Source organism: Babylonia areolata, chromosome 1 (genome assembly GCF_041734735.1).
Source record: "Babylonia areolata isolate BAREFJ2019XMU chromosome 1, ASM4173473v1, whole genome shotgun sequence".
Classification (NCBI taxonomy): domain Eukaryota; kingdom Metazoa; phylum Mollusca; class Gastropoda; order Neogastropoda; family Buccinidae; genus Babylonia; species Babylonia areolata.
Genome location: NC_134876.1, coordinates 19119311 through 19131268, shown reverse-complemented (window position 1 = coordinate 19131268; position 11958 = coordinate 19119311). Strand labels below are relative to the sequence as shown.

The 11958-nt window shown below is 40.6% G+C and overlaps 1 protein-coding gene across 6 annotated transcripts in view; it reads right to left on the bottom strand.

Annotated features, from left to right (window-relative positions):
• The window catches only part of LOC143280435 (disco-interacting protein 2 homolog C-like), a 79294-nt gene that overhangs the window by 57628 nt on the left and 9708 nt on the right, over positions 1–11958 (bottom strand). For 4 of the 6 annotated variants that reach the window (XM_076585078.1, XM_076585092.1, XM_076585086.1 and 1 more), the window contains exons 2-4: positions 10347–10421; positions 5062–5151; positions 629–748 (exon numbers count right to left, since the gene is read on the bottom strand). In XM_076585078.1, coding sequence (XP_076441193.1) covers positions 629–748; positions 5062–5151; positions 10347–10421 — 285 coding nt within the window. Of the gene's footprint in view, positions 1–628; positions 749–5061; positions 5152–9667; positions 9821–10346; positions 10422–11958 lie in introns of those variants that run through there. The other 2 variants (XM_076585117.1, XM_076585109.1) reach the window with 2 other exon arrangements.

The window sequence follows — 11958 nt, the reverse complement described above, 5'->3', positions numbered from 1 at the left end:
TGTCTAACACTCGCTACAAGCCTGAAGCTGGCAGGTTGGGTCATCAGTCATCACACAGTGACACACAGGGGGTCTCATGCATGCTGTGGACAGTTCCTACTGGACAAGGGAGCTGGTCAACAATGAGGAAGAGAAGAAAAAAACGTGGAATGATAGCAAAGCAGGCTTAAGCAAAGCAGTGCATATTGTAGCATTAGTATTTGTAGTAATGTTTACTGTTGTTGATACCACAATACAAATTATCTCTCTTTTTCAGCCCCTTCTCCCAACCCCTAACACAAATACAAACGTGTGTGGATGCAAATACATTCTCACCCAACACACAAACACTTTTAAGAGCAATAACAAACTGCAGCAGTAACAGTAATACTAACAGGACAAAATGATAGTAGAACTATCTGACAGTTACTGCTGAAACAAAAAGCTTCCCACTTCACTTTCTCTCCCTTCTTGCTTCCTGTGTCATTTCTCACTTGCTCCCCTTCCTTCTCATCATCTGCTTTCTCTCCATGCATGAACACAAGCATACCTGCACTGTCACACACACACACACACACACACACCACACAAACACTCATGCCCACTCCCAGAATTTTTTCAAATACAGTGAAATCTTTGGCGTACTGACCTTGGCGTTCGCGTCGTTGCTGGCCCTGATAATTGACGGAGGTGCGTTTGGAAGGCAGCATGACTGGCCGCTTGTTGTTGTGCATGGCCAGCGCCTGCATCACCGCTTCCGTGCGGATCTCTGTCCACACAACACAGCGCACTGACACTCTCCCATTAGTAACACACCTTGCACACCTTTTCATGACACACCTTTCACTTCTCAACACGCACCTTTCACTTCTTTTCTGACACTGTTACTACGGCATGGATATTGTGCAACACACATCTTTCACACCTTTTCATACAGGGTAACTACTGCACAGATATTGTGCAACACACATCTTTCATACCTTTTCATACAGGGTAACTACTGAACGGATATTGTGCAACACACAACTTTCACTTCTTTTCATACACAAAAACACACCTTTCACTTCTTTTCATACACGTTAACTTCTACACATATTTTGTGTAACACACATTTCACTTCTTTTCTGACACATTAACTGTTGTACAAATATTGTGCAACACATACCTTTCACTTCTTATCATACACAGTACTTTACTCCTGCACATATATTGTGCCACACACACCTTTCACTTCTTTTCATACACACTGCACAGATATTGTGCAACACACACTTTCAGTTTTTTTCATACACCATAACTACTGAAGACAAACTGTGCAACACACTTTGTGGAGACATTCTGGTAACAACAAACCATTTCCACACATAATGAATAGTAAAAAATGCACCTTCTTCTGTAATCCCCTGACAATACACCATACAAACATGAATATAACAGTGTGTTGAAGTGCATGTGTAGATGATAAACATTCTAATAATGTAACCTAGTTTGTAAATCAGAAATATATTAGTAATAAGGCAAGGCTCAAATGTAGTAAAGCAAAGCAAAAACCAACAGGTCAGTTAGACACCCACAAATATGAAACTATGTTTTGCAATAACAATTTGCACAGAGACACATCCAACTGCCACATAAGACACTGTCTAAAAAAACAAAGCAACAGCAAATGATTATTCATGTTGAAGGCGACTATAAGCATGACCTTTCAGATCCTTCTTTCCTTTGCTTATAGTTATAACTTATTCCTGCCGATTTCTCTAACATTTTGAGTTTTCACACCCAACCTGTCTGATATTACAACACAGCATAGATGTTCCTTTCTTCTCTATATGTGTGTGCACGTACAATTACTATGTCTGCATGTCATGTGCACATGTGTGAAGAGAGTGGGCTGAATAAGTGTTGAAATAGGTACAAGACCACTATCATGTTGTGGATGTGCTGCTTCTTTTTAGGTCACTGTTGTGGGTTAGTAAGGTACTGGAAGTAAACAGACCACAGACCCCAAGCAAGGTGCAGAAGAGGCATGCTTACAATGTGTCAGAGATGGATGGAATGAGATCTGTCTCTACCTGTCTACATCTGGTTTCTGTTGCTGTACTACAATGCTCATCTGTTTATGCTGCAGTACATGTGGAACTCTTTTCTATGCCCCTGCTTTCATACAAGTAAAGTACTGTACATTCACAAACCTGCCCATGCATACCTGCCTATGTTTGAAGGGCAGATTCCTCAACCTGTCAATGGTGACACTATCAATCATCCACTGCTCAACAAGTTGTCATCAAACAGAGCAGTTGACAGTGTACTGTTACTATTGACATACGCTACCAGAATGAAGCATGATTATCCCAAAACAGTGACTGGCACTGGACAACAGTATGCTGGTCTGTGGGTTCAGAAATGATAGGACAGCAGTAAAATTTTGATGTGTACTTCTTTCCCCTTGTTTTGCTTGTGGAATTAACATCAGGGTACATTTGTTTGTAAATGCATGGATGTGTAAGCACAACTTGTGTATACATGTGAGTGTGAGTGTGTGATAGCGTGTGTGTGTGCGTGCGTGCGCATATGTAGTGTGTACATGTATATAAATGCACACACACACACACGCACACACACACACACACACACACACACACACGTACAGTGCATATAACGCACTGAACATGCCAAAATGAATCTGAAACCACTGCCTCCACACCCCAACACACAATAACTGACACTGTGCAGCTGTCAGATCCAGTAAGAGAGGCAGATTCAGAGTCTTAGTTGACTGACAGATTCCACGTATACAAAGAGATGATAAATATACAGATGACAGGCAAACAGAAAAATATCTGACAGGCACAAGTCACAAATCCATAGATGATAAATATGTAGATGACAGACCGAAAGATATCTGACATGTACAAACACTCACTGATACAGGCATGAAAAGCAGAGATTGACTATGATATAGTATGTAAGACAGATAGGCCTTTCAATGGACAGAAAAACAAACTGATAAATGGACAGATGAGATTGATAGCTGTATATCACAGGAAGGTAAAGACAGATCTAGATACATGGATCGATACACATAGATCTATCGGTCTATCTATAGACTGATGGAAAAACAGATAAATGGAATCATGGACACACACAGATAGGTGAATGATAAAATGCTGATAGAGAGATATTCCACACACTGGCATCTTTATTTCCTAACAGGAAAACAAGAGAAGCAAGGCCTAGAAGACTCACGTATGATCTTCATAGTACGACAGGTATTATGGAACAGACCAAAAGCATTGTCACCCACTTACATAATGGTAATGTTTTTGGCGGGCGAAGTTTCCATTTGCAGATAAATAGATAAATGTACTGACAAAGCTCTCGCCCCCCCCCCCCCCCCCCCCCCCCCCCCCCCCCCCCTGTCCCCCCACCCACCCACACCCACCCCCACCCCCAGACCCCCCAAAAAACAACATCAACAACAATTAATTTCACACAACAATTAATTTCAAACACATAAACATGATAATGGAGAACTTACTGGAGAAGGCACATCTTCGTCTTTTATTGATGCACATATCAATGTTACTGTTGAAAATTCTTCACATTGAAGCATATGAAATATCAATTATACCATTAATAGTAGTTGAATTGCAGCAACACTGGCTTTAGCATGCCTTCTTTTTCTGGTTGTGAATAAAAGCTCCAAAAACTGGCATAAAGTATAATACACAGTTCATCTTTTCTTTTCCTCCATGGTCATCGGTGTTTGTGCTTGTGATTTAAGGAGGCCAGAAAAGAGGGTTGCTGAGAAAGGAACAATCCAAAGTCCAATAAATGTTGTCACTTTTTCTTCTTCTTCTTCTTCTTCTTTTTTAACAGCTCAATTTACTTGAATCAATAACAGCAGCATTTTGTAAAATGTTCATGAAATCTCAAAATTCTGTTAACTGGATTCTAACATTTGGAAACCAATCCAAAAAGTATGCAGGTTTTTTCAACACATTATTTCTCTCTTTACTGTGATACTGTGCTAAATAACTCCCATCAAGTCTTCATAGTATATTCCTGATCTTCTGCACAAAGGCCTGGGGACAAACTTAACAAACAACAACAACAGTATAGTAGCCCTGACACTGATGAAAACTTATTTCATACCTATGTGTTTACTGGTGTATACTGTCATTTCTGAGCAAACTTGTAATTCACTATCAGTACCATAAAAAATATTGCTGCAGTGTTATCAATAATCTACAGCATTTAGGTTTTGTGTCAGTCATTTGTCATTGACACATAGTATGTAAATTTCAAATGACCATGGATCATGTGGCAGCAAGTCGGTCACTTGACAATGATTTTTCGTTAAATTTGGTCACGCCATAAGGATGTAAGCAGATTTCTATTATTCTATTGAGAGGGTGAGGGATGTTTTTCCTGGCCATTATTTATTTCTTAATTTTGAAATTGACTCTGACTTTGTGATGAACCAGTCAATTTACCCATTGTGTCCTGAACCAAACCTAAACTCTGTGTCAATGTTCTTCAGAAAGAGGGATGTTGGATATGTGTGTGGGTTGGGTGAGGGTGAGGGGGGGTTGCTGATTTTGGTTGGTGGGGGGTGGTAAGGGATGGGGGATTACCAGGTCCCCACATAAATGGACAAATCAGCAAATCACACGGACAGGTGTTTCGTTGTTGGACTCTCTTTAAAAAAAAAAACATTTTTTTTCTTTTAAAGTTCAATATTTTTCTTAAAACTGTCTGAGTAACTGTGGGACAATCTGACAAATGAAGTATTTAACAAACAGCAATTACTTTCTCCTTGCAATGACAAAAAGACATGACAGGTCTACCTATAAAGCAGACTGTCGCAATACTGCATTAAAGTTGTTTTATTCCTTGGGCATTCAATTTCAAAACGTAAAAGGACTGCAATGAGATTAACAGTCAAAATGGAAAAGAAAAGAATTTGGGCGTCTTTTTTCTTCTTCAGTACATGTAAACTGTGAACATAACTGCACGCAGGCATACACACACTCTCTCCGAGTCTTTCTCCCACTTTCTACCACCACCACTGCGCCTTACCTGAGTGGTAACGGTTATCCTCGCGGGTCAGTCTGCGCTGGGCACGGCGCTGCGCAGCTGTGGATGGACTGGGTGCGCCTGGACCCTGGCCTGCCCACACAATGTCTTCTGCTTAACCCCTTCATTGCTGAACCGTGGTAAAGTGAGATCTATAGTGTGGCAAAATTTGAAGAGTTCTTCTTAACCCCTTCACTGCTCAACCGTAGTGAAATGAGATCTGTAGTGTGGCACCAGTTTGAAGAGTTCTTCTTAACCCCTTCACTGCTCAACTGTGGTGAAATGAGATGTACAGTGTGGCACAAGTTTGAAGAGTTTTTCTTAACCCCTTCACTGCTCAATCATGGTGAAATGAGATCTATAGTGTGGCACGAGTTTGAAGGGTTCTTCTTAACCCCTTCACTGCTCAACCGTGATGAAACAAGATCTATAGTGTGGTACGAGTTTGAAGAGTTTTTCTTAACCCCTTCATTGCTCAACCGTAGTGAAATGAGATCTGTAGTGTGGCACAAGTTTGAAGAGTTTCTCCTTAACCCCTTCACTGCTCAACCGTGGTGAAATGAGATCTGTAGTGTGGCACGAGTTTGAAGAGTTCTTCTTAACCCCTTCACTGCTCAACTGTGGTGAAATGAGATGTACAGTGTGGCACAAGTTTGAAGAATTTTCCTTAACCCCTTCACTGCTCAACCATGGTGAAATGAGATCTATAGTGTGGCACGAGTTTGAAGGGTTCTTCTTAACCCCTTCACTGCTCAACCGTGTTGAAATGAGATCTATACTAATAGTGTGGCACGAGTTTGAAGGGTTCTTCTTAACCCCTTCACTGCTCAACCATGGTGAAATGAGATCTTTTGTGTGGCACAAGTTTGAAGAGCAGTCATTACTTTTTGCGTACTTATCAATGATGTCATTGAATTTGCTGATCAAAAGTAATGCAATCCCAAGTCCAACTACAGAATTGTGACTGACATCCTGACCTGTGAACTCATGTTTCATCTCAGTGAAATGATGACCCTTCACTGACATACTGGTCTGCTGCAGTCAAAGGGTTAAACACACACACACACACACACACACAACCACAGCTGTCCACTGGCAGGAGTCTGAAATTCTCTGCACTGATCCATCTTCCATGGTGAATGAGAGTAGAAAAAAATGTGCAAGAAGCGCAGAACTAAAGGAAAAACAGAGAGCCAATTCAAAGTCCACTCACTGCCACCTTTTAGTGTCACTGTCAGGTTTAATTAACAATGCACCCACCCTATGTGTGTAAATATTGTCTAACAAAAGTGCATAAACATCCATTTTTTTCCAATGCAAACATCACCTGACTTGTTTGAGTTCTTCTGCATAGCTTTCACTGATCCTGACTTTTGTGAGTTTGCATTCAAGTTTTCCTCTCACTGATTCCTTTAGCTCCAGCATGCTTAAATGTTCTGTGATTTTCCCACTGGTGAGTAAGCACTGCTGACTGGAGTGTTTGTCTCTCTTTCAGTGACTTGCTGCTGATAGTGTTGGCCTGATAAACCTGTCTGATGATGTTGTTTACACTGAACTAGCTGGGAAAGGTGACATGTATCTGCAGGGTCTATTTCTGTGTTTGTTGCCTTAGTGACAACATCTCCTCTATGAAGAGTACAGGATAAATCTCACAGTTGTTTCATTGTGTGTGCCTGCTGGTGCATTAATGTATGCATTTCAGTGGGTTCATGGGAGAATGCACACAAAAATGTCTCAGAGCATAACATAGAGTGTATCATATTAAGAGGATGATTTTTTTTTAAATCTGACTGCTTCATTCTTTTAACGTTACAAGTTTCATAACTTACAAGAGCAGTGTGATATGAAAATTAATTACGATGCCATTAGAGATACTTTCCCAATATCATGAATATGGTTCTAAATGGTCATCAAGAAGATGTCGAAAGTATCATGAGGTCCTTCCTCAATTCTCTGCTACCTATTCTCACATGGCCACACAGATTCCAGACACTATAAACCCACTGGCATTCAAAACACAAAGAAATATTAATAATAAATAGACAATGGCCCCATCTGTCACACCCCTCATCAGTTATAGTGGCCAGTATAGATCTAATTGTCACAATGCTTATCAGCTCCTATTCCACATTTCCAGACATTACTGTCGAAACCCTCAGTTACAAATGTACAGGTCTGCTATAAATCTTCCTGAGCCACATCTGTTTAATAGTATGTAAGTGAGAGAGAGAGAGAGTGTGTGTGTGTCTGTGTGTGTGTGAGTGTTTGAGTGTGGTGTGTGCTTGCTTATAATATTGTTTATAATTGTGATTAGGAACGAACCCTGAAGGCCTAAAATTACACACCAACTGAAGAGGCTGAAAACTTCATATTGGTGAGCACCCCAAAAAATATAACATTTATAACTGTCCTTGGAACAGCAAATTGTCCATTTGTTCATTTGCTTGCTTCTTTTGTTTAATGCCTGTTCTGTCAAATGGTGTATATCTAATACAATAATGCAAATGTTTTATCAACATCATCACTTTATCATCATAATTGTTTTGTTACATTTGAGTATTGCATGAATCATAAATGTACTGCAAGACTGGTAATTTTTCATAAAGAATACATGGGGGAGATTTGAGGAAAAACAAAACATTAACATGATTAACCAACAGAGTTCACACAAAATTATATATATATATATAATTATATATATATATATATAGATATAAGGGGGCAAGGATGAAGGACAAGTGACACACATCTCAAGACACACACAAAAGAAAACAGCTCTGGCATGGCATTCTGTCTGCCCAGGCACAGCCAGTCCAATAAAGAGCGAACAATCTCCACAAAGAGAATGTCATGGAGGCCATGTGGACAGATAACTCTGTCTCCCCATCTAAAGGTCAAATCCACTCAGCCACCCTCACCCACTCAGATGCCTTCATTTGGACTCTTAATGGTTCCATTCTTTCAGCATTCCTCCTCTCTGCTTCATTACAGTGGAAAGTGTGTTTTGGGTGTGTGTGTGTGTGTGAGAGGGGGGTTGGTGGGGAGGGCATTGGGGAGGGGTGGGAGCACCATTCTTACAGCATTCCTTCTCTCTGCTTCATTACACACAGACTGCAGGGGAAAAGGTCTGTATTCTGAGAATGTGTGTGCGCTCATACTGGGGTATATGCACAAGTCAGTCTGCCTTCCTGTTTATTCACTTGTAATTGCATAGACTGGAGTGAAGTGCATGTGTGTGTAGAGAAGGGAACCGTATTTGTATCTGCAATGTGCATATGTGCGTGAGTGTGTGCATGTATGTGTGTGCGTGCATGTGTCTGTTGGTCGGTCAGTCTGTTTCTCTGTGTTTTGTGTGTATTATATGAGGAAAGGGAATGGGGGGGGGGGGGGAAGGAGGGGGAGGGGATGTTAGGGGGCACTGACTTGCGTGTGTGTGAACTGGTGTGGGAGGAAGTGGAAAGTGCCAAGCGATCCACTCTTGTCCATCCTGGATGCATCACTGTCCAGTCAGCTATAATTAGTATAAAGGTCAAACTAAGAGATGTCCTGCCCAGAGACATCTATTGTCACACTGGAGATATCCTGCCAGTGTGTACTGAAGTATCTGTAGAGAAAAACAGCAAAAAACTAGCACTTTTGTAGATCTGTGTGTGTGTGTGTGTGTGTGTGTGTGTGTGTGTGTGTGATTGTTGAGAAGGTGTAGTTGTCACAATATTATTCAATGGACTCTTGCATGTACACAGCATGGTGATTGTTCCATCGGCAAGAGAGAAGCTGAAGTGGCCACAATATTATTCAATGGACTCTTGCAATTGCATGTATACAGTATGTGTGTGTACGACGATATGTGGAAAGTTTTATCATACACACTTTGAAGAAAACACACACACACAAACACACACACACACACACACACACACACACAAGCCAGAAAAATGGGAAAACTGAGAAATGAAAAGCCAATTACCGAAAATAGTTACTCACTTGGGTCTGCTAAAAACCAAAGTAAAAGTCATTGCTGCAAAGTGAATACTGATTTTTTTAAGTTGTTGTGATGTGCCAAATTGCTTCCCAAGTTTCAAACAACTTTTGGAAAAATAGTGTAGTGTTTGAACTTTGAACCAACAATTATTCTGTGATCTTTATCAATGGTCAAGTTAGAATGCATTATCAGTTTCAGTGGATTTCAAAGGATGGTTTCCATGTATTGAAGCCACAATGAAAGATGGTGGTACTTTTTTGTTGTTTGTTTGTTTTGTTGTTTTTTTCCTGATTGATTCCTTTTTCCACTATGGTGGGAAATCACTGTCTAGAAATCAGACTTCAGAGACATGGGAACACAGAGAGAGAGAGAGAGAGAGAGAGAGAGAGAGGGAGAGAGAGCTACTACTCTGTGTTCATGGTGACACCTATATATTTCACAAATTATCAAAAACAAAACCCAAAGCAAGGTCAAAATAAGCACCTGAACCTTCTTTACAATACATGATGATATTCATACTTCAGCTTTCAAATTCATTTCCTATATGATCTTAAAAACTACCAACATTCAACACAAAAAAATAAAATCAACAATCAATATCTGTAATCAGCGCCTCTAACATTTTACCGTCTCGACAAACTTGAACACAGAAACTGCAAAAACACAATCACACAATGCACTGTGACAGTGTGAGAGATACAGAAGCCCTATTCACAAATTGTCCCACAGGCTATGAATGACAGCGCAGTGAATGACAGTGCGGTAGTAAACACTGAAGTGACTCCCTCTCATACAGCTGTCACAGGAAATCAGCAGCCACCCATTCAGACAGACACACACACGCACATTCCAGTCCTCCTCTGTCACTCCTGATCCCAGGACCGCACCCACTGGCTGAAAGCCTGTGTGCGCAAACGTAGACAGGATTGTTTGTTGTTGTTGTTTTTTTTGTTTTTTTATTTTTTTTATTCATTTCACTTTAAGTAATAAAAAAAAAAAGAGAGAACAAGGAAAAAAATTAGGTCAAAGAATTAAAGAGTGTGGGATATGGTATGCACGGGTGTGTCAAAAAGAAGGCTGAGTTAAAACTTTAACAATCCTCTATTTCTCTCTCCTCCTCTCCTCTTTTTCTCTCTCATCCTACCTCTCCCCTCTCTCTCTGTACCACTCCTCTCCACCAGCGACTACCCACAACCAACCCACCACTGCACACACTCACTCAAATACAGTGTCCAGTCAACATAAAAACAACATTTAGAAGGCACCTTCTTTCAACACAGAAAAAGGAGGGCAAACATTCACTTACTCTCATTGGCCTGTTTCAGGTAGGGTCCCAGAAGCCGTGCCTTCTTCTTTTCATATCCTTTTTGTGTGATATCACCTGCAACACAAACACAGCATGTGGTATCAGTTACCATTAATTCTTGTCACTCCTCTAATCCTGTTGTATACTGTGAAATACCCTCCAAATTTCAGCTCTTTCTCTCTCTGTATGTCATCAGTCAGAATAAGAAAAAATAGTTCAATGTCAAAGCATGTGTTGTCTGTACCAGTAAAATCAGGGATGGTGTTCAATAGTTAAAAAAAAAAAAAAAAAAAAACAACCAAGAACACCAGCTTTTAGAAGAAAATTCAGGAAGTGAATGCTTATACTGGTTCAAGTTAAATATACATAATAATTATCCACTCACATTTCTGAGGTATCATCTTGATTCCCTCTTGGCAGAGATCTGGGGGAACTAAAGGAGTAAATGGGCTGAGGATTAAAGTTGTTTGGGATTTTTTTTTTACAACTAAAAGATCTTGTCGTGAAATGCAGCAATCAAATGGCTGCTAGTGCACTGAATGATTCACAAGGACATGACATGGACTGATGGAGGGCATTAAATGACATCTAAAACATGTAATACCACATAACAGACAACCTCAAACAAAACTCAAGAGCCAACAACTCGGGAAAGAACCTTCCAAAGCAAAGGACGATGGTTTCTGTGCAGAGAGAGATTCACAGGTCTCCTCAAACAGCATAAATCTATACTATTATTCAAGCACACACACAGGGTGCCAACACCACAGATACTGAGATGGTCAACAATGACGACAGCAGCAGATGCACACAAGATGAGTGGAAGAACAAACTGCCTGTTTTCACAATGCGGTAGGCTGGGAAGGTGTTACTGTGACACACCGGATTTCCAGGCAATAAAATGTGACACATCATTGAATTTGATATCAACTAGTATTTGGGTCTACTTCCACAAAGTGAAGGTCACTGGGAAAGCATAAACGAATCAAACAAGTGTATACCCCACAATCAGGACACAAGAAAATAATTCAGCATGTTTGATGTACCAATCTTGATAGATGGGCCTTTGTTCGAGAGAGGAAGGAGTGGTCCTGGGATTGCAAGGTCTAACAATCAACACAAAAATAATAAAACATACGTTATGTAAAGGCTTTTGATAGGAAAAGCAACAAATAAACAAATATCTGCCATCTATATGATCTATTGGGGGGGGGGGGGGAGCTGGAATAATGTATGTTAAAAAAAAAAAACAAATAAAACTGCCTGACCTGGGCAAACTTTCAAACACAATGAAACACAAGAACAACGACAGACAAGACAACAGGCGACACCGAAACGTCTCGGGACGCACACAAAAGAAACGAAACAAAACCTAACCTTCACTTCGCGTCAAATGTGGAGCAAACTCGGAGCCCTTACAAAAGAAAAAATACCAGACATTGGCCGCCAGTCACTGACGAAGTGAAGAAGGAATGCAGTTCTGGCACACGATCAACTCCAGTTTCAAGACACGACAATGACGCCCAGCCACCAGACTGTATCCGCCCTCCACCTTCCCCTTCCCACCCCACCCCCAACCTCCAACCCAGTGTCTGAAACATGTGATTAGGCC